The sequence below is a fragment of the Mesocricetus auratus genome, unplaced genomic scaffold, assembly GCF_017639785.1.
Source record: "Mesocricetus auratus isolate SY011 unplaced genomic scaffold, BCM_Maur_2.0 Super-Scaffold_100004, whole genome shotgun sequence".
In the NCBI taxonomy this organism is placed as follows: domain Eukaryota; kingdom Metazoa; phylum Chordata; class Mammalia; order Rodentia; family Cricetidae; genus Mesocricetus; species Mesocricetus auratus.
In genome coordinates this window covers 4,688,947-4,708,207 of record NW_024429189.1, presented here as the reverse complement: position 1 = coordinate 4,708,207, position 19,261 = coordinate 4,688,947, and the positions used below count along the sequence as shown (strand labels likewise).

Genomic DNA, 19,261 nt, shown 5'->3' with positions numbered 1-19,261 from the left:
CATGGTGTGGGAAACAAATTTATTGGCTTTTGCTTTTTTCTTTCAAGGTGCTGGGTGGATCCCTGGCAGGTCCCATGGTGGTGTTGAGTGAACTGGTAGGGATAGATGCTTAATTCACCTCGAAGATGTTTATGGATCTGTACAGAGATGGAGGGTTAAAAGGGGGAGGAATAGAGACAAAAAAACAGAACAGCGCAGAGCACCCTTCCCTACCTCACTCATAGATACCCCAAGTGATGCAAGGGACAGATGCCATGGGTAGAATGGGACAGAGGTATTAGAGGGGAAAGGGGTAGGTTAGGGACTTCTGTGATTCTAAGGGTGAGTTCTGTTAGCAAGACCAAACTGAGGCAGGACAAAGAAAGGGAGACAAAAATTAGGAAAGCCAATGGCAGCAGGTCTCCAGGAGCACGGTTCAGCTGCCTGTAGTAAGTGTGGTGGGCCCTGCTGTGGCATCTGACTCAGGAGTGGCCACTGTCTTATAGGAAGGCACCTTCATGGGGGCACTTGCTCCCTTGGGCTCCACTGCCGGACTTGGGGATGAAATAGGGCCCCAAGGGGTAGAGACTCTTGAGGCTATGCTGCCAAAAATGGTGCCTCTTTCAGAGCAGAGAGCTGGACTCCTGACGGCTGGGGTCCTGGGCTTGGGGCACCAATTCCTCAACCAGTGGAGGGCTTGGAGCAGCATGGGTGGAGATGAGGCCTCCACACAGGGGCAGCCCGCTCTGACTAGCGGGCCTGGGGCCTCATTCCAAGCAGAAATCAGAAAGTGGACGATCTACAGCTCAGCTTCCCCCAGGGACCTCAGTTCCCACTGAGGACCAGAGTTCAAAGGGCTTTCTTCAGCCCTGCCCCACTGCATGTATGGGGATGCAAGCCATGGATGCAATGGTCTGCCCGAGAGTCACACCCGAGACCCCTCGTGCACAGCTGGCCACCTCCAGTGCATCTCTAACCCGGCTGGAAGTGTCTGTCGGTAGACTGGGTTTAGGGTAAGTACTGGCTGTATCAATTTTAGTGTCACCCTTCCCAGAGTAGTGTCCCCTGTGCCTGTGCCTCTTATCTCATCGAAAAGCAGATCGGGGTAGAGCAAGCGTCCCGGGACACTGCTGTCTCCTAAGCTGTCCCTTCAGCAGGGAGACTTGTCCATCTTCAGGGAGGCCAGAGCAATGGGTATTTCAAGCTTGGGGAGGATGCTTGTCTCCTAGGCTCAGGGTTATGAGACCAGGAGGCCGGGAGAAGGGATGGAGAGAGGGCGAGGAGAAGGATGGGAAAGGGAGACACGGTGAAGGGACAGAAGATTTATTTGGTCCATGGTCTCTAAGGAAGATTCATGCTTGTAGGGCCACTGGTAGCCAGTGAGGCCACTGTTCCCTTGAGCAGGTAGGTAGCCCAAGGCCTGGTGGGGGGGTGACAGGCTAAAGCCATGAAGCCAGAGACAGGCAAGTTGCTGGGGTTCACATTAGACATCTTCTTACATCCTGGGAACAGGACCCGGCCCCCGTGCCCCAAAACAGCCTTGCCTTACCCTCCTGACCCCTGCCTCCCTGCTTGTACCAGCTGTCCCCACCCACAGCTGCCACACCCGGTTCATTGGGCTTTATTCTTGTAGAGGGCCTGGGGGTTCCCCATGCCTAGAGGCCCTAGGACAGGGATACAGGGAAGACGTGACTGAGCAGAGGTCTGGGCATGGGGCCAGGGTGTGCCATGGGGATCCTGCCATGATCTCAAGACCTCCCGGGGCTGGATGCCTAGGCAGTGCGGAGGCTTGTCACACATCGGTGCTGACGCTGCGGCTTCGGGAAAAGGCCTCCCGCATGGCAGAGAGGCGGTTGGGGTTGAGCGCCTGTAGGCCCCCGAAGGTCGCGGGGGGCAGCTCCACGTCCTCCTGGCTGATGCTTTTGTAGGCCACTCGGCCCCCGCCGTTGCGGACACCCTCAAAGTCCTCGTCCTCTGGCTCCTGCAGGAAGAAGGTGGGCGGCTCGTAGTGGGAGCAGCTGCGGCACAGGGCTCGCACCTGTGGAGACTTCTGGCTGAAAGAGGTGGCGGCAGCCGGGTAGAGAGCAGGCCCGTTGGTCAGCACGAGGTTGCGGTTGGAGTGCAGGGGTGGCAGGTGCGAGTGCACGGCGAAGTCGGGCTCCTCCTCGTCCTCCTCGGATTCGTCCTTCTTGCAGCAATAATACTGTGGGTAGAGGCCACGTGACCACGGCGCACTCCCCGCCAGCGCTGACCAGTGTAGCCCTCAAGACTGTGGGGTGGCCCCGCTCAGCTCAGTCACCTCCGGCCCCTGTGGCCCCTGTGCCGCCAGCCACCACCCAGCATCCGCCCCAGCATCCGCCCCAGCCCGCTGCGGGCTGAGGTCCCCGCGATGTCTCGCTTATCTGCCTCATCCACACAGCTAGATGTGTGAGTCTAATTTCCAACCCGCAGGCAGGGAAACTGAAGCACCGTTGGGTAAGAAACCTGAAAGCGGCAGAGGTGGGTAAGCCATTTCAGATCCTGGAGTTGAGTCTTAGGCACTGGGTGTGCCTTGGACTCAGGTGCTCCCTCCTCTCAGGAAGATGTGGAGCTGCCAAAGCCCAGGCAGGGAGGGGTACACAAGGCGGCACACTCTTCACCCCTGCTCTCCTGAAGGGTAGCTGTGTGCCACTAGCCAAGTCCTTGACTCTCTCTCTCTCTCTCTCTCTGAGCTTCAACGAAAGCCCTGAGTGAGTTGGGCAGCTCGGCACTGAACTGTACAGAGATACCCCAGTCCCGTTGGTGGGCATCTCCCCTGAAGTCTGACTGCATTCTCCTCCACTCTATCCTGGCCCTCTCTGCCTTCTTGGGGGCTCGCCCTGAAGAGCCACCCTTCAGGCTCCACCCCAGCCAGGTCCCCTTGCCCGTCCCTTTGGAGTACCTGAAGCCGACAGTAGCACAGAACCGCGATGATACAGAGCAGAATCACAGTTGCCAAGATGCCCCCAGTGATGACCACAGTCCCGGCTGTCATCCGCCCACTTCTCCATCAACAGCCTGCAACAGACACCACAGGCCACAGCATTATAAGTGGCTCTATGCAACAGCCACTATTGTACTCCATAGACCAGCTGGAGGGGAGAAGGAGACACCCCAGAATGTGGACACCACAGACCAGAGATCAGCCTAGGATGGGAGATCCAAGCCCCCAAGTCCTGCTCCATCTCTTTCCCTCAGTTTCCCTATTTGCAAAAGGTGAATGCGATTAGCCTGACATTGAAGTTTGTTTTAATTTTTATGTGTATGGGGTTTTGCCAGCATGTATTTCTGTGTATGCTTGCTCACAGATGCCCCAAGAAGGTTTTAGATTCTCTGGGACTTGAGTTACAGACAGCTGTAAGCTGCCATGTGGGTGCTGGGAATTGAATGGGGGTCCTTTGGAAGAGCTGCTGGTGCTCTTTTTTGTTGTTTGTTTGGTTTTGTTTTGTTTTTCCAAAACAGGGTTTTTTCTGCTTAGCCATGGCTGTCCTGGAACTCACTCTGTAGACCAGGCTGACCTAGAAATCACAGAGATCCACCTGTGTCCACCTTCAGAGTGCTGGGATTAAAGGTGTGTGCCACCATCACCTGGCCTAACTGCTGGTGATCTTAACCACAGGGCTATCTCTCCAGCCACTGACCTGAAAACCTGAAATTCTCTAACACTGTCTTTCTCTGTCTGTTTCTGTCTCTCTGTCTGTCTTTGTCTCTGTCTCTTTGTCTCTCTCTCTCTCTCTCTCTCTCTCTCTCTCTCTCTCTCTGTGTGTGTGTGTGTGTGTGTGTGTGTGTGTGTGTGTGTGTGTGTGTGTCTGGGCATAATGTCTGGGTACATTTGTGTACATGTGAATGTGGATGGAGCCACAGGTCAGCATCAGTATCTGTATCAGGTGTGTCTTCATCTATTTCCACCTTACTTTTGGAAATAGATCCCTCGCTGAGCCTGAAGCTCATAGACTGACCAGGGTGCCTGATCAATGAGCTCTTGTCTCTGATTCCCCAGGGCTGGGGTTACTGATGAGTGCCACCACACCTGACTTTTCCATGAGTGCTAGGGAGTAGAACTCAGGTCTTCATGCTTGCAAGGTCAGCGCTTTGCTGACTGAGCCATCTCCTTAGTCCAAAAGTAAAGCTTTCTTGAGCCTGTCTTTCAGCATTAGGTATGATACCCTCCTTTCCAGACTAGCTTGACACTCTGTACCCAAAGCAGAGCACAGTGGCACATACCTGTGACCACAGTAGGGAGACGGAGGCAGGAGAATCAGGAGTTCAAAGTCACAGCACCATAGCAAGTATGAGGTCAGCCCGGAATACCTGTGACCCTGTCTCAAAAACAAACAAACAAACAAACAAACAAATAAAAAGCAACCCAGTTCAGGCAAATGCTGCCTTTACGACTTGGCCTATCTGGCTCTTTGCCTATTTTCTTCTGTGGTGCAGTTTCTGATATATCTCACTACTTAACACAGCCAACCCCTTTTACATATTCAGTGGTGGTAAGATACACAGCACATAAATTTACCATCTTTCCTGTTCCTGTGTCACTGCGCATAGCTCTGTATTGGCTTGGGTGCGTGTATGTGTCCTGTGTGTCCAAGTCAGGGGTCCACCTCCAACAGCTTTTCTTAGGAGCTGTTCGCCTTGGTTTTGGTTTTAGCTTTTTACTTAAAATATTTGATAACATCCATTTATTTGTGTGCGTGTGTCAAGTGGAGATCAGAGGAGAGCCTGAGGGAGTCCGCTCTCTCCGACCATGTGTATCCCAGAGATGGAACTCGGATGTCAGGCTTGGCCACAAGTACCCCCATCCACTAAACCTCCTAGACAGTCTCTGGTTTGTGTGGGGATGGGCGAGGGGCGCGGAGAATTGCTTGATTTTATTTTGTTTTGACAGGTTCTGCCATTGGCTTGGTATTTGCCAAGTAGTTGAAAGAGCTGGCCAGCCTGCCCAGGGGTCCACTTCCCTCTACCTCCCCAGATCTGGGACTACACATGTTCACCCCACACCTGGCTTTTAAATACAGGGCACAGGGGATAAAACTGAGGTTCTTGTGTTTGAGCAGCAAATCCCTCACAGACTTCTCCAGCTCTATCTTCACTATTGTTAAGTGTCCAGGTCAATAACAGACAAGATTTTCTTTCTAGAACTTTCTCATCTCATGAGATTGAAAATAAGCAATTTCTTGCTGTTTAGGAAATTTATATCCAGAAAAACATATTCCCAGTGACATTATAGGGAAGCGGTAGTGAGCCCTCTATGTTGCAGAACCAACCTCAATGACTCTTTCAGAGTAAATTCTTAGAAGGCAGATTTCTGGGGCCCTGACAGCATGAGCTCTTCATCGCAAGGAGCTTGTAGCCGCTTGTAGGGCTCAGCCCAGTAGAGCCTGTGCTGATGAGCAGCCCTGCCCTGTCTCCTTTTCAGTCTTCCCTTGTCTTTTGCAAGGTGACCATTCCAATCATGACCAGTGCCAGTTGAAGCAAGACTCTTAACAGCTTTCCCATGACCCGTCTGTCTTGCAGGGCCCTTCCCTGAGCAGGACCTGGGCAAGACCATCCCTTCCTCCATCCCTAAGACTTTCTGGTCTTATGGGGTATGGGGGAGATGACATGGGAGGGAGTAACTGGAATATTTTGAAGGAAAGCCAGCATGTCTCAGTCTACACATAAACACTTCTGTACAGATGGCAAAGGGGACTCAGAAAAGCCTCAGCTCTGCCTGGTCTCCCCATCCCCTGAGATGCCATCTTACTTACAGTGGGTCTGCACACATTAGGACTCACTTGCGTTGGACTTTTGCAATCCAGAATGCCTCAGCTCTCATGCCCTTCTCTTGCCCCCCTGCCACGTGGTTAGAAAAGAAATGGAGCCATTCATCTCATAGAATTTTCTATGTATTAGAATAGGTGTGTTTCCTCATGTGGCAGTCAACAGGCCCTTCACGGCCACTTGGTGCATCTAAGCTGGCCACCTGGTGCATCACCTTCAAGGCCTGGAGTCGGCGCCCCTCCTTGTGATGTTGCATTGACAGAGGTTCAGTCCAGTTCTTCCATCATGGGATTTCCCTCCTGACTGCCACCCGACTGTTCCAGCAACATCATAGCAAAGGCAAAAGAGCAATTTTTCTGAAGTTTCATTTCTCTCACGTTATTTACTCAGGTTCTTCCAGATAAAGTTACAAGAGCTGGCTGAGCTTGTGATCACAAAGCCTCACATGAAGATGGAAGGCATCCATGCCCGTACCCCATCACCTTCTCGAGGAGGCCTGTCCTCCCTGAGGCTGGAGGCTGTGTCTGAGGCTCACCGGAGCGCTGCTCGATGACTTGTTTCCGTCTACTGCAGTCATTACCCTGCAGGCAACATTCACACACCGTCCAGTGGGGCTGCGGGCTCGGAGGCCTCTCCATGGCTGCTGCTGTGCCATCCCTGTGACCTCATGAGCCCTTGGTGGAGTTTTACAGGAGGTACTCACCGTCTCGATGTTCACAGCATTTCGAGTATGACGATCTTTCATAGTGAACTAACTCATTTGTTAATTTGTGTGCTTGCCTCATTCCCTTGAGACAGAGTTGCTCATTATTGGCCAGGCTGGGGACCAGGACATAGTGATCCTCCTGGTTCCAACCCTCTACCCCCTACAGGTGCAGGGCTATGCCCCCAGCATTTTACATGGGTGCTGGGGTTCCAGATTCAGATCCTCATGGGTGCACAACTCTTATCCAGACGACACTTGTTATCTTATTTTTGTTTTGAGACATAGTCTCATGTAAATCAAGCTAGCCTAGAACCCCCAGTCCTCCTGTCTCTGCTCTCCAAGTGCTGAGACTTCAGGCAGGCACCACCCGCCAAGACGCTTTGCATTTTCAAAAGTGGAAACCTAAGGCATGCGTTCCTATCGATATTTACACTTAAACTTCGGGATTCTGTTTTTTTTGGATTGGGTTTTCCTTCATTAAAATTTGATCTTTTACTTCTCTTTTAATAGCCTACATTTACTTGCCTCTCTCTTTGTATCTGTAGCAATTTTAAGATGGCTATGTCGGTGTCCCCACTGAAGCCTTCTGGAAGCTCCTCGTTTGTCTCTCTGCTGGCTCCCATGAGGATGGGGGTGAATGAAAGGACTTTCAGAGTCACCACAACAATTCTTAACAGTGGCTCCCCACCAGCTCCACACCCAGATTCGTTTTTCCTCATTTGTTTCAAATATAAAAATTATTAAACTTTTCTTTTCAATTATACAAGGTGCTTGGTTCTACAGACCACAGCATAAACCCAGGAGCATTTGGAGGCCTTCCTTTCCCTCCCTTCCTCCCTCCCTTCCATCTTTCCTATGCTGTGTCCTGGAAGCAACAATTTGTCTGAGCTCTGCATTTCTCCTTCCTCCTCAGTCTCGTCTTAAGCACACACACAAGAACACTTCCCCTTCTCAAAGAAAGAAGGTGCTGTTAAGTCGCTCTGCTCCTCCTGTTGCTTCATGTGGCACTCTGGCCCTGTGCTACAAGGACAGTTTTAGGGAGCCCTCTGGATCCACTGTGGCACTCGCTTGGCCTGCTCACACCCAGGTCATGCTCCTTTAGATAGAAGAACCTCAGATCACCCAGCTGGACCCTACAGACGCCATTGTCCACTTTTTGTTGTTACAGATACATGCGCAGGTTTCTAAATTTCTGCTAAACCTGGCCAAAGACCTGCTGGTATTGAGGTTGGTTAATCGTCTTCCAGGAGCATATGAGAGTGACTGAAAGGCTGGTCTAGGTGGGGAGGGTCGTATGAGGTGTTCTCACACATTTGAAGCTGGACTTGGGAGGGTCAGGTGGCCCGGTAGGACCTGAGTACAGATGGGGGAGGCATGGGCACATACTTCTAGAGAGAATCTTGCTCAGGCCATGCTGTGAGCCAGAGGCAAGGCTGGGACTAGAATTTAGACCCCAGAAGACAGATGGGCAGACGGACAGACAGACAGACAGATGGCAGACAGGTTCAGACAGACCCAGAGCAACAAGGCAAGGGACACAGACAGACATAGGGACAACTCCAACCAAATACAGGCGAGTCCAGACAGCCCCAAAGTGTGAGACAGTGGGGTGCAGACATGCTGGAGACACAGACAGAGAAGGAGCCCTAGGGACCCTACACATTCCTGGGCATGCTGCCTGGCAGCTCTGGCCCTCTCAGCCTCTCAGGAGGCTGGGGCCAGCTGGCTAGCTGGCCTTGCTAGGACTGTAGGCCTGCAGATCAGGAGCTGGGAGCAGGTGTGCAGTCGAGGGGACTGGAGGGCAGCCCAGGCACAGGGCATGCTTCTCACAGCAGGGGACCCTGAACTGTGGTCACTCTGGCCTCCAGACTCAACTTCCCTGCTCTCATCCTTCTGTTGGGGTACCAGGAACATTGATTTTCTGGGGTCACTGAAGAGATCCCGGAAAGCCCTCCTTGGTGGTCAGAGGGGCTGGGAAGGGTGGGGCAGGTACTAGAACCCTGATAGTGTAGGAAGAAGACTGAGGGCATTCACCTGGGAAGTGCACCAAATCAAACGATGTCCTACATAAGGGGAGACTGGTCTGCATGTGTCAGCCTAGCACGCAGTGGTGTCTTATGGTTGAGAGCCATGACAGCAGGGACAGGGCCCTGTTGCATATCAGTGGAAAGAGGAGTAGAGACAAGTGTCTCCAAGGCACAGAGACTGTCTTCACCCTTATCATCTGGCCTGTGTGTCAGACAGACCCCTCTCTCTGAAATGGTGCGGGCCCCAATGGCTGTCTATATGTGGTCATCTACTAACCATAGCCTGGAGAGGAGAAAGTGGACAGTCTATACCAGTCCCAGCAAGGCAAGCACCCAGGGTCAGGTTAGAGCCAGATCTACAGATGTGCTCAGGAATGTGTAGGGTCTCTGGGGTCCCCTCCATCTACCCCAGGGCAGGAATGTGTCCTCTGCTCCCCCGCACATGACTGCTGAGCCCTAAACCCCCTCTGCACGAATTCCCTGAACCCTATGGCACCCCTGAGCAAACAGGAACTGCAGCAGATAGTTTGGGGCACAGCCCAGTCTTACCCTTGCTCTCTGCCTCTGAGCCACAGGCTGGTGGCTGCATTTCTACCATTCTTGCTTGTCCTTGGATTACAGCAGAGATATGAATGGGCTTGAGGTAAACGCATACCCTAGCCTGGGATGGACAGTTTCTCTCCTGGGAAATGGAATTAGGAGATCCACTGCTCCCTGCTGATCAATGGCCTGTGTGAAGGCACATGTGGCAAGGGCTGTCATTTTCAGCCACATGTGTGTAGAGTCAGAAGGAGTTGCAGAGGAGGGAGAGATAGACACAGATGTGGAGACGTCCTGACAGAGTCTCTGGGACCCTCTGAGCTTGTAAAGATGCCACTTTAAGTGGGTTTCTGCAGTTCACACCCAAGACTGATGACCATGGAGAGCCCCATGGGTCACCACACTGGTGGGAACTTGTTACACTCTGAGAGGCCAAGTAGGAGGCAAGTGGATAGGAAAGCTGGACTTTCGTGCCCTGAAAGTAAAGATTCAATGTCCTGCAATGGCCCAGCCCATCACTGGGGCTCACATGCAGGGTCAGGGACTGGGGCTGGGATCTAGAGGCAGCGTGTGACCCAGTCAAGGGTGCCCCCTTGGATGTAAGGTTGGAACTGAGAGGAGGGGAGAGAGCTCACAAGAGGCATGACAGGGCTGCGGGGCCTCCTCGGGACAGGGGAAGGAGTGCTCCATACAGTGTACTCAAACAGAACCTGAGTACCAGCCTAGCTCTTCCCCAGTCAGTCACTGGACAGGCTCCAGATGCCTCGTTGTTTGTTTACATGCCTCAGTTTCCTACCTTGGAAGGTTAGAGAAACCCTGAGGATTCTGTGAGGGGCAGGACAATGTCATACTATAGGCACGAGTCCTTTCTCGGTTCAGTTCTCCCAACGATCTGGCCACACTCACCATAGAGCCTCTCCCAGGTCTGAGAGACACATCCCTCACTGGCCCTCAGGGCCCAGGCTGCTTTTTGCTGCTCCTTGGGGCCTGGGTTCTCTCCAGCGGCAGGCAGCCTGGCGGCATGATGGGAAGGGTGCCAGCTTAGGCCAGGTGCCCAGGGCTGTCAGCAGCCACTGCTCCAACACCCAGGCCGTCCAGCTGGAGCATCCCAGCATCGCTTCGCTGATACACACACACCCGCGATGGGTGCCAGCATGGGGCCGGTCCAGCATAGACACACAGGACACCGCAGCTCTGCTCACATCCAGCCTGACGTCATCTATAGTTAACTACCAACAGCCTCGGGGGTGACCAGGCCTCCCTTGGCTCTCTCCACCTGCTTTCCCTCTGGGATACCCCTTTCCCATCCTTCCACAGCCATCAAATCCCAACATATGTTTGCTTAATCCAGAAAGCCTTCCTGAATTTCTCCAGCATGTACCACGTATTTGAAAAACACCAGTGCTAGCAGGAACCATGTCTGGGCAAAGAAAGGAGAGTATGGGCCAGAGCCCATGACCCTCCTGCTCTTGAGTTCTTCCCTAAACTTGTCTTCAAGGGGCTAGGACTTTCCACAGCTGCAGCCTCTGCCCCTACCTCAGGTCAGAGGCCTCCTCCTGGGCCTCGGCTCCCTCATCTGAATGCTGATTCAGTACAGTTTACCCATAGGCTTCCATCTACTCCACATGGTTTAGTTTTGAACCACCCTGCAAGGGGCCTTGGTGATTTAGATGTACAACCTGAATACCTAAGACAACAAGAAGGCTTTGGGGCTTGGGAAGGGAGCTGGGTTGTACCCATTGAGAGGAGGAGCCCAGGGAGCTTCCTGGAGGGGAGGAAGCTTCTATGCTGGTCCTTGAGCGATGGAGAGGAGGGAAAGAGCCCGAAGGGCCCAGGACAGCCCAGTCGAAGACTGAAGCAGGCCCAGCAACACCTGACAGGGACCACCGTACAGTCCGTCTGCAACCCCAAGGCGATTCTACAGTCTTCTCATGCCAGCCAATGAAGTTTGGCAAGGCTCTTGCTGAACTGTTAATTGCCCCCCTGGGACCATAAACAGGTTTACAGCCTTATAAAGGCCTTATAAACACGTGCTCCCTATCCCCATCCCTGGTTTCTTCAAGGACAGAGTGTGAGACGAGTCACTCTGTAGACCCGCCACACGTTCTTGGAATCTGAACGAGTGTGTTGGGGGGCAGGGCGGGAGCAGCTCTGGTGAGTGACAGCGTGTTTCCCATAACCCATGTCTAGGCAGCCAGCCTGGAGAACAGCCATGTTACAAGCTCCCGTTGTCTCCAGTGTAGAGGCCCAAGCGTCGGGGGCGGGGACAAGGCAGGAAACACCTGGCAGCAGAACCAGACGCCCCCACCTGCCTCCTCCCGTGAGCTCCCGCCTCTGGCAGGAGCCCCCCACGTAGCTGCCATCTGGACTGTGCATCCTGCGTTTAACCCACTGCTTTCTCTGCTCCCCTCACTTTGCCTTCTTAGCCTTAGAAGACTTTTGCACCTCGCTTTAGTCCCTGCCGGTGTCCCAGAGGGTAGAGGCCACATAGGAAGGCTTTGTGAAGGCCAGCGCTCTTTCGACACCGCAGGGCACCAGAGTTGAGGGCCTGGCAAGCACAGCTGCCCCAGGCCACGGTAGGGCAGCTTGGGATCCTGAAACTTGCTCCTTTAATGAGGGTCTCTGCCAACCCAGTGAGCATACTACTGCTCACTTCCAGATGGAGAAACTGAGGCCGGGACAGAGAGGGTTGGCTCTGTCTGGGAATCCAGGCTGGCTGTCTCACAGCCTCTATTTCCTTGCCAGAGTCTGGGCAAGGGCTTATGGGGACTCAGAACCCTTTTCCTCCCCCAAACACATCTGTCTGGTTACAAGTATTGCTACTACCTGGAAGCCCAAGGGCCCTGCGGTCCTGAGCGAGCAGAGAGCGGCCTGCAGGGTTCCTGTCTAGACCTCCTCTGCATTTGTTCCCAATTTCACGCTCTGCAGGCTCCCAGATTCCTGTGTTCGTTCAATAATAAATAGATGGGAAAGTGTTCAGCGGCTCTGTGTGGCTGGGTCGGTCTCAGAGACACTAACCAGAGCCCACCACAAGGGGAGGGCTGACAGGAGGCGGCTGGCTGGAGAGCATGCCAGCAGTGTTGGAATGTGTCCCCTGGCACTGCTGAGCACTCGCAGCGCTCCCCCAAAGACCCAGGAAGATTCCCAAGAGCTCATAATTTGTAGAGGACACCAGAAAATGTCCACAACAAGGGGACTAATAAGCCTAGACCCAGGGTTGGTTAGGGACCTGTGGCACAGGAAATGAGGATGTCCAGAGCTTGCCTGATTGGTAGCCTGCTGTCTCTAAAGATCCCCCAGAAGGAGCATAAGAATGCATGCATTCTACCAGCCATCTCCAGGGTATCACAGGTGGAACATCTTTTCAGACCCCAGTTGAATGGCTCAGAGTAAGCCCAGACCACTGAGCCTGAACATGTGTGGCAGGCTGAGCCCATTTCGCCCTAGGGCTTCCTCTAGGTGGATGATCTTCCCTGGTGGCAGAGCCAACCAGTCAGCAGATGCACCCCAGGCCTCCACACATCTCTGCGGAGATGACCGACCCACAATCTGAAGGAATACACACACCAGCCAAACAAGCAGAGGTGTTGACACACAATGGACTCTGACGTTGTACCCGGAGGAGACTTCCTGGGGCTCAAAGCCTTGTGGGGTCCACTCTGGAAGGCCACATGCTGACCGGTTCTAGCTGGCCCAAAGCCAAAGAGAGACACAGACGGAGGAGTCCCAGGACAAAAGCCCTGTCCCTGCCCACAGGGGTGTGGCTCAGAGCTGGGCAGGAGAGCCTAGTGGGAGGCGAAGACAGGAGCAGAGAAGAAACTACGGAGTCTCCAGGGTGTGTTCTCACCCTGGAGAAGAAACCTAGGCTGAGAGGGAAGCAGGGAACAGGAGGGAGCTTCTTAAGATCCCTTCCCAGCTGCGTTGCCTCAAACCTGATGGAAAAACCCTCCATTCTGCCTGAACCCCAGAGAACCCACCTCCGTGCCAGAGCCGCAGTCAAGGACCCAAGCTTGGGTACACAGAGAGACCGGGTTAGGTAGGAAATGATGGTGCTGGCTGGGGGCTGCAGCTGGCTTCTTGGGTGGGTGGGTACTGGCCCGTGAGCATGGCTGTAGCCTGCTTGGCCCAGTTTTGGTGGGTTTGTTCCAGGAGCCAGCAGATTTTTTTTTTTAAACCCTCAGCCCCTGGAGCCTTTGTGTCCTTCTCTTGGGTCTCTCTGAGATAGAGATGGAGAGAATGAGGTGGAGGGGGGAGGGGGAGGGCTGGGAAGATGACTCAGCGGGTAAAGTGCTTGCTGTGTGGAGAGCAGGAGGAGCAGAGTTTGGTTCCCATTTCTCATGTAGAAGCCTGCCTGTGGTGGCTCCGTCTGTAAATCCCAATGCTGGGGAGCGAGATGGCCAGATAGTCTAGTGGTACCAGCAAACTGGAGAGTCAGTGAAAGACAGTGTCTCAAGAAATAAGATGGAAAATTGTAGACGAAGACACACACACATACACATACACACACGAGTGCATGGAAACAAAGGAAAGTGAGAGACAGGCCCCCATCTGACTCCCCCCCCATTGTACACAATCAGGAGAAAAGCAGGAAGTACCTCCTCGGGCTGAAGAACCCTGTTTAGAGGTGAACATCGTTGGCAGTCAGGCTTGGAGCTGTGGCCTGAGGCTGAGGCTGATACTGAGTGGGCTGTGTCCACAGGTGGGGCCTAAGTGACCTAGGAGGGTATAGCTCCCTCCCTCCTGGGTAGAGGGGTGCCTCTTCCCCACTGAAGAAGGAACTTTGCTTCAGCGAGGGGTGAATTGCTTCCAGGCTGGGAGTAGGAGGAAATGCAGATGTGAACATGGCTAGAGACAATGTTTTAGTTAGGGGTTCTGTTGCTGTGAAGAGACCCCATGACCATGGCAGCTCTTTTAAAGGGAAACATTTAATTGGGGCTGGCTTATAGTCCATTGGTTTCGTCCATTATCATCACAGCAGGAAGCATGAAGTAGCTGCGAGTCTTACTTACATCTGGATCTGCAGGCAGCAGGAAAGGAACGAGACACACTGGGCCTGGCTTAAGCCTCTGAGACCTCAAAGCTCACCTATACTTCCTCTAACAAGACCACACCTCCTCTAACAAAGGGGACATGCACTCCAACAAGGCCACACCAGTCCCTATGAGCTAGGGAGCCATTTTCATTCAAACTGCCACAGACAGGCTTCTAGAAGCTGAGCTCAGATGCTGCTCAGAGGTCCCCCCCCCCCAGTGCTCTGAAACGACCACACACCTGTCCAGAGCATGCCGACAGCTGCCTTCCATCTCGGTAGCCGGCCTTTCAACTGCCAACCTTGCCGATTCTAATCAAGTCAAGTCAGCCACTCTTCAACAGGAGGATGCTCAGAAACATCCCAGGCATGAGAGCGATCACCCAACCTGGGCTATAACCTTGCTATGGTGTTGCTCGACTGGGCTTCCCAAACCCCAACATCCGTACTCACTCAAACACCGTGGCTGCTTTCCCAGTTCCTCTTTGTAACAGTAAGCACACACCCCATAGTTAGTTTCTACACCAGGAGAGATGTGATACCCTCCAACACCTCTTTTAGTCCCTGCGGCACCTAGGCAGGGCTGCTATTTATTAGCTTATTCTACACACAGGAGGCAGCATGGCTCAGCATTTGGAAAGAAAAACACACACAGTTATGCAGGAGAGATATAGGGGAGAGAGGGCAAGCATGCTACTTAGAGCTGATGTCTTCACTTGTTCCCAGGTCCATCTGCCTGCAAGTGTGAGGTTTACCTCTCATCTCCAGGAAAAAGGCAAATGAGGCTGGCTTCCCACTTGCTGGGAGTCCTCCGGCCACAAGGGGGCAGTACTGTAGCATATAGTGGGGGCTGTATCAGTATGCAATTGGGTGGGCTGAGTCGGTGGGGGAAAACACCACAGGGTCCTGAGTGTGGCAGTGGCACCTAGTGTGGGGGTTCCCAGCGTCTCCTGAGAGCGCAAGTCCCGTTCCATCGGAGGTCTTCCTGGAGATGCAGCTTTTTTCCCTTAAAAAGAACGAGGTGTGGAGGTCCTGTTTCAAATTCTTTTTTGCTGCTGTTGTTTTTCTGATTTTGTTTCTTGTTATTATTATTATTATTATTATTATTATTATTATTATTATTGCAACTGCCTCTCCCAAGAACTCAGCAAAAACTCTTGGTTCAGGGCCTGGACAGAGGGGTGGAGGGCGCCAGGCCCGGATGTCTGGAACCGTTAGCACCCCGTTTATTAAACATGCACCGTGGGCCAGCACTCTGTTAACCCTCACCGTGAGTCGCGCGCAGCTGGGCCATCTTCACAAGGAGAAAAGCCAAGGAGGATGCGAGCACGCCAGGCCCGTGTCCAGGTACCTCATTCTCAAGTCCTACCATCAGTAAAGCCTTCCCCAGCCTGCAGAGAGGCCCTGAGACCCCCATGGATGCACCCTGTGCGCTCAATGATGTGAGGCCTGCGGGGATGGAGACAGGCTTGGTGCCTGGTCCCTGGTTCCTGTATATGATGGCTGCGGAAAGGGAGGGCATCAACTTGGTGGGCAGAGGAGGCTGGGGCAGTTGAGTGCAAGCTGGGTGGGCACCATCCTGTTGGTCGTCTCCCGTCCTAGCCTGAGATGAGCAGATGGTGATGGGCCAGGTCCACAGCCCCCTTTTGGCTTGCCTGACCTGTGGCTCAGACCCAGGTGGGCCTTTGGACCACTCACACTGCATTCACTGGGCCTCTGGCTGGCCGGCCAACTCTGCCTGGCAGTCCTGGGGATGCAAGAAGACCCCCCAAGCCCCAGCTAGCAGCATGGTTCAGAACTCTGACCCCAGTCAGGAACTCTAGGCTGTGCTGGGGACCCCTCTGTGAATGACCTGGGGTACAGAGTGACTGACGGAGCATGTGTGGAACAGGGATGAGGGAGTCACTGGACACTGCCCCCCCCAACCCGGGCCTTTTGGAAAATAACTGTGCCAGGACCCTGGGAGGGGCTGGCTCTGGGACTCATCACTCTGCTTCAACATGTAGGCTCCCAGGCATCCATGTAGAACCCTGACTGGGCCATTCTGGGCTGTTATCAAAGGCCTAGCACCCCCTCCCTGCCTCTCACCCTCTTTAGGTTACCCTGCAGCACTGCATTAACTGCTGCCGCACCCCTGCCAAGGGGTGGCACTGTGAGGCCATCCATCTTTTAAGAAGAGGTTTAGCTCCACCTTGGCACTCACGTAGCACTGAGGTTCACTGCGTTCCAGGCACTGTTTTGGAACACATCACACTTAACCTCAAGAGGCCTAGGTCCTGGGCAGCTTGGGGGCAGCAGCTGCACAGGACACATTTGGTGCTCCCTTTGTCCTTTTCCCTCCCTAGCTTGTCTGTCTACCTCCCCCCAAGGGCTCTGTATCGGGTGGCTCTGTCCTTGTGGCTTCTGAGTGGGCCCCAGGCCCGCTTTGCCAGCTCTGAGGGTGCCGATGCAAACAGCTCAGGGCACATCCTAAGAACCCCGTGCTGGAGAAAGAGACGGAAGGCAAGCCCAGCCCAGCGATGCCCCCAGAATGCAGTCCTTACTTCCTGGGTCCCAGCTCTGACACTCCCAGGCCTGGCGGCCCAGCCCAGCGATGCCCCCAGAATGCAGTCCTTACTTCCTGGGTCCCAGCTCTGACCCTCCCAGGCCTGGCGGCCCAGCCCAGCGATGCCCCCAGAATGCAGTCCTTACTTCCTGGGTCCCAGCTCTGACACTCCCAGGCCTGGCGGCTGCACTGGACACGCAGGGGGCTAGCTTCCTCTGATCCCGAAGGCCCTCCCACGTCTCTCCTTGCTGCTCTGCTCTATGTCTGGCCTCCGGGGGTACCAGCTCCGGCTTTTTCAGGCTAGATTCCCGAATGCCTCAGGCTCCACATCACGGCCTCACCCTGAGACGCAGTTCCTGGCAGACAGCAGGCACTCTAGAAATGCCTGTGCGTGGTGAGGCAGAGCTACTGGAAGTTGAGTATGTGTTTGGGGTGGTGGCGGGCCATCATCTCCTGGTGATCTGTCTGTTTATTTATTTCACAGGGTCTTACATTTCCCAGGAGGCCACAGATGACCTTGAACTAACTCCTCTTGCCTTCACCCCTTGAGCACTGGGACTGCAGACTTGGACTTCCATACCCGGTGTATGCATCACTGATGACTGAACCCCGGGGCTTCCTGTAAGCAGGAAAGTATTCTATCAAGCTCCTATCTCTGAGACTTTGGGCAGTTCTAAATGTGGGAGCCTCAGGGTGGAGCCCTCCCTGAGGTTGCCTGAGGAGAGGCCTCACTCACTCTGGGGTACCCAGAGGATGAATTCATGGCTCTGGTGAGGGGAGGGAAGAAGGAGACCTAAGCAGATCTCCTTCTGGTCCTGACTAGCTGTGCGCCTTTGGGAAACCCCACTGACCAAGTTTATTTGCCGTTTACACCGGCGTGGTGACAATTTTAGCCTTCACAGTGCAAAGGAGGACACCCTTGACAACTCATTAAAACCTCACCACCACCCCGGAACTGGAGTTGGTGACCTCGTCTTATAGGACATGGAACCAGTTCCCAAAGCGATGTCACTTGCCAAGGGTGCACAGCCAGGGAGAAGCACAGTCGTGGCTGAGCTGTGTCTGGGTGTCTGGCTACAGCCAGGGTTGGGGCTAGAGTGAGCCTGTCTCCGAGGCTAGACCTGGGATTCGTGCTGGATCTGGGCTGTGGCTGTGGTTGTGACTGGAACTTTTCCTCGGGGCGGAGGCTGGAGCAGGCCTGGGTTGTTTTGCCCCCAGCCCCAGATGTGCCTCTCTGCCTCTGGCATTTCCCAGGATTTCTCTTGGCAAGGACCCAATCAACCATTGAGTGTGAGCACAGGTTTCTGGTTTGACACTGGGTCCAACCCTGGCTGGGGGCGGGGAGGACAATGCAATGACTGGGTGAGCACAGGCAGAAATGGAATGAGAGCTGAGTCTTTTAGGGCAAGTCAGGGGTCATAGTACAATCAGGAGGGTGTTGGGAAAGGAGCTGCTCCAGCCAGGCCAGGGGACAGATAGGACAAACATTGTCACAGAAGGCAGCCCAGCCGGGAAACAACCCTGCCCTTCAGCCTTGAGGAAAAATCACACCTGAGTGGTATGCACCAGGCCTGGGCGTTAGCCACGCCTACCACCTCTCTGCCTCAAGGGGCCTTGGGCTCCAGGCCTGTGAGTGTCTTTCTCCTCACAGCCCTGGGCAGCCTGACGCCCCTGACTACCTGGGTATCAGAAAGACCCGAATAGAAACTTAGACATTCCTCCTGTCACAGTATTCTTGCGTCCTGGTACCTCATCTCATTTTATTTACTGTGACAGGATCTACATGCAGCCCAGGCTGGCCTAGAACTTTCTGTGTAGCCCAAGATGGCCTCGAACTCAGGATCCTGTTGTTTCACCCTCCCAAGTGCTGGGGTGACAGGGGTGTGCCGCCACCGGCTCTGTCCCTCGTTTTAGGACAGACTGATTACTCTGCTCTCTGGATAGCCCCCTGTGCCGACTGCGTGATGAGTACTGGGCTGTGTTAGACGTCTGGTGAAGAGCAGGGACACGGCCCTGCCTGCTGAGCGCCAGGAAGCAGGGCTGTTAGGCAGGCTGGACACATCCCTAGCTCAGGCTTCATGGGCAGCCATGGTCTGGCAGTGTTGTGGCCTTGGTGGTGCCCACTGACTTTCCCTCTCTTTTTCCCTTGCAAAGACTGAGTTCAAGGCAAGCCTGTCTTGGTCCCATTCACTTTCCCTGACCGAGCACAGGAGTTAAGTGGAAAGCACAAAAGCTGCTGTAGGAAGGGCGTTCAGCACCGGGGTCTGCAGGGTTGTGAGTGGGGCTGTTCTGCTCTCTGTGCATAAGAATGGCCCGGACAGGCTGCAGGTCACAGTTTCCAGCACAGCTCCCTGGTTTTCTCTACAGCACATCGTCTCTTATGTTCCCGCCAGTCTCTGAGCCCAGAACTGCACATTCCAGACCCAAATATCTGTGTTCCTAGGCTCTCCATGGTTGCCCTCCCTTCCCGTCCCCGCCCTCTGCTCTGCCTGGAGCCTCAGTATCCTCCAGGACTCCTTGAATTCCTCCAGGTAGGAGCTTATTCCCCAGCCTGCCAAGCACAACCCTAGTAATTTGTTTTCTTGTCTTGAGGACTTCACTTCTCAGCCCTGAACTCCCTCCTTGTTCAAAACCTTGTTCAAAACCATCAT

At 54.0% G+C, this 19,261-nt stretch overlaps 1 protein-coding gene and 1 long non-coding RNA gene across 2 annotated transcripts in view; one reads left to right on the top strand and one right to left on the bottom strand.

Moving 5' to 3' along the window:
* The window catches only part of Fam163b (family with sequence similarity 163 member B), a 32,399-nt gene continuing 13,138 nt past the window's right edge, over positions 1–19,261 (bottom strand). Inside the window, exons 2-3 of the mRNA XM_005085401.4 lie at positions 2,900–3,015; positions 1–2,182 (exon numbers count right to left, since the gene is read on the bottom strand). Coding sequence (XP_005085458.1) covers positions 1,772–2,182; positions 2,900–2,992 — 504 coding nt within the window. The 5' untranslated portion in view covers positions 2,993–3,015 and the 3' untranslated portion in view covers positions 1–1,771. The remainder of the gene's footprint in view (positions 2,183–2,899; positions 3,016–19,261) is intronic.
* LOC110343782 lies at positions 3,011–7,232 on the top strand. The gene is made up of 3 exons (XR_002386110.2): positions 3,011–3,213; positions 6,154–6,458; positions 7,015–7,232. It is a non-coding gene; the product is annotated as an uncharacterized LOC110343782 (long non-coding RNA).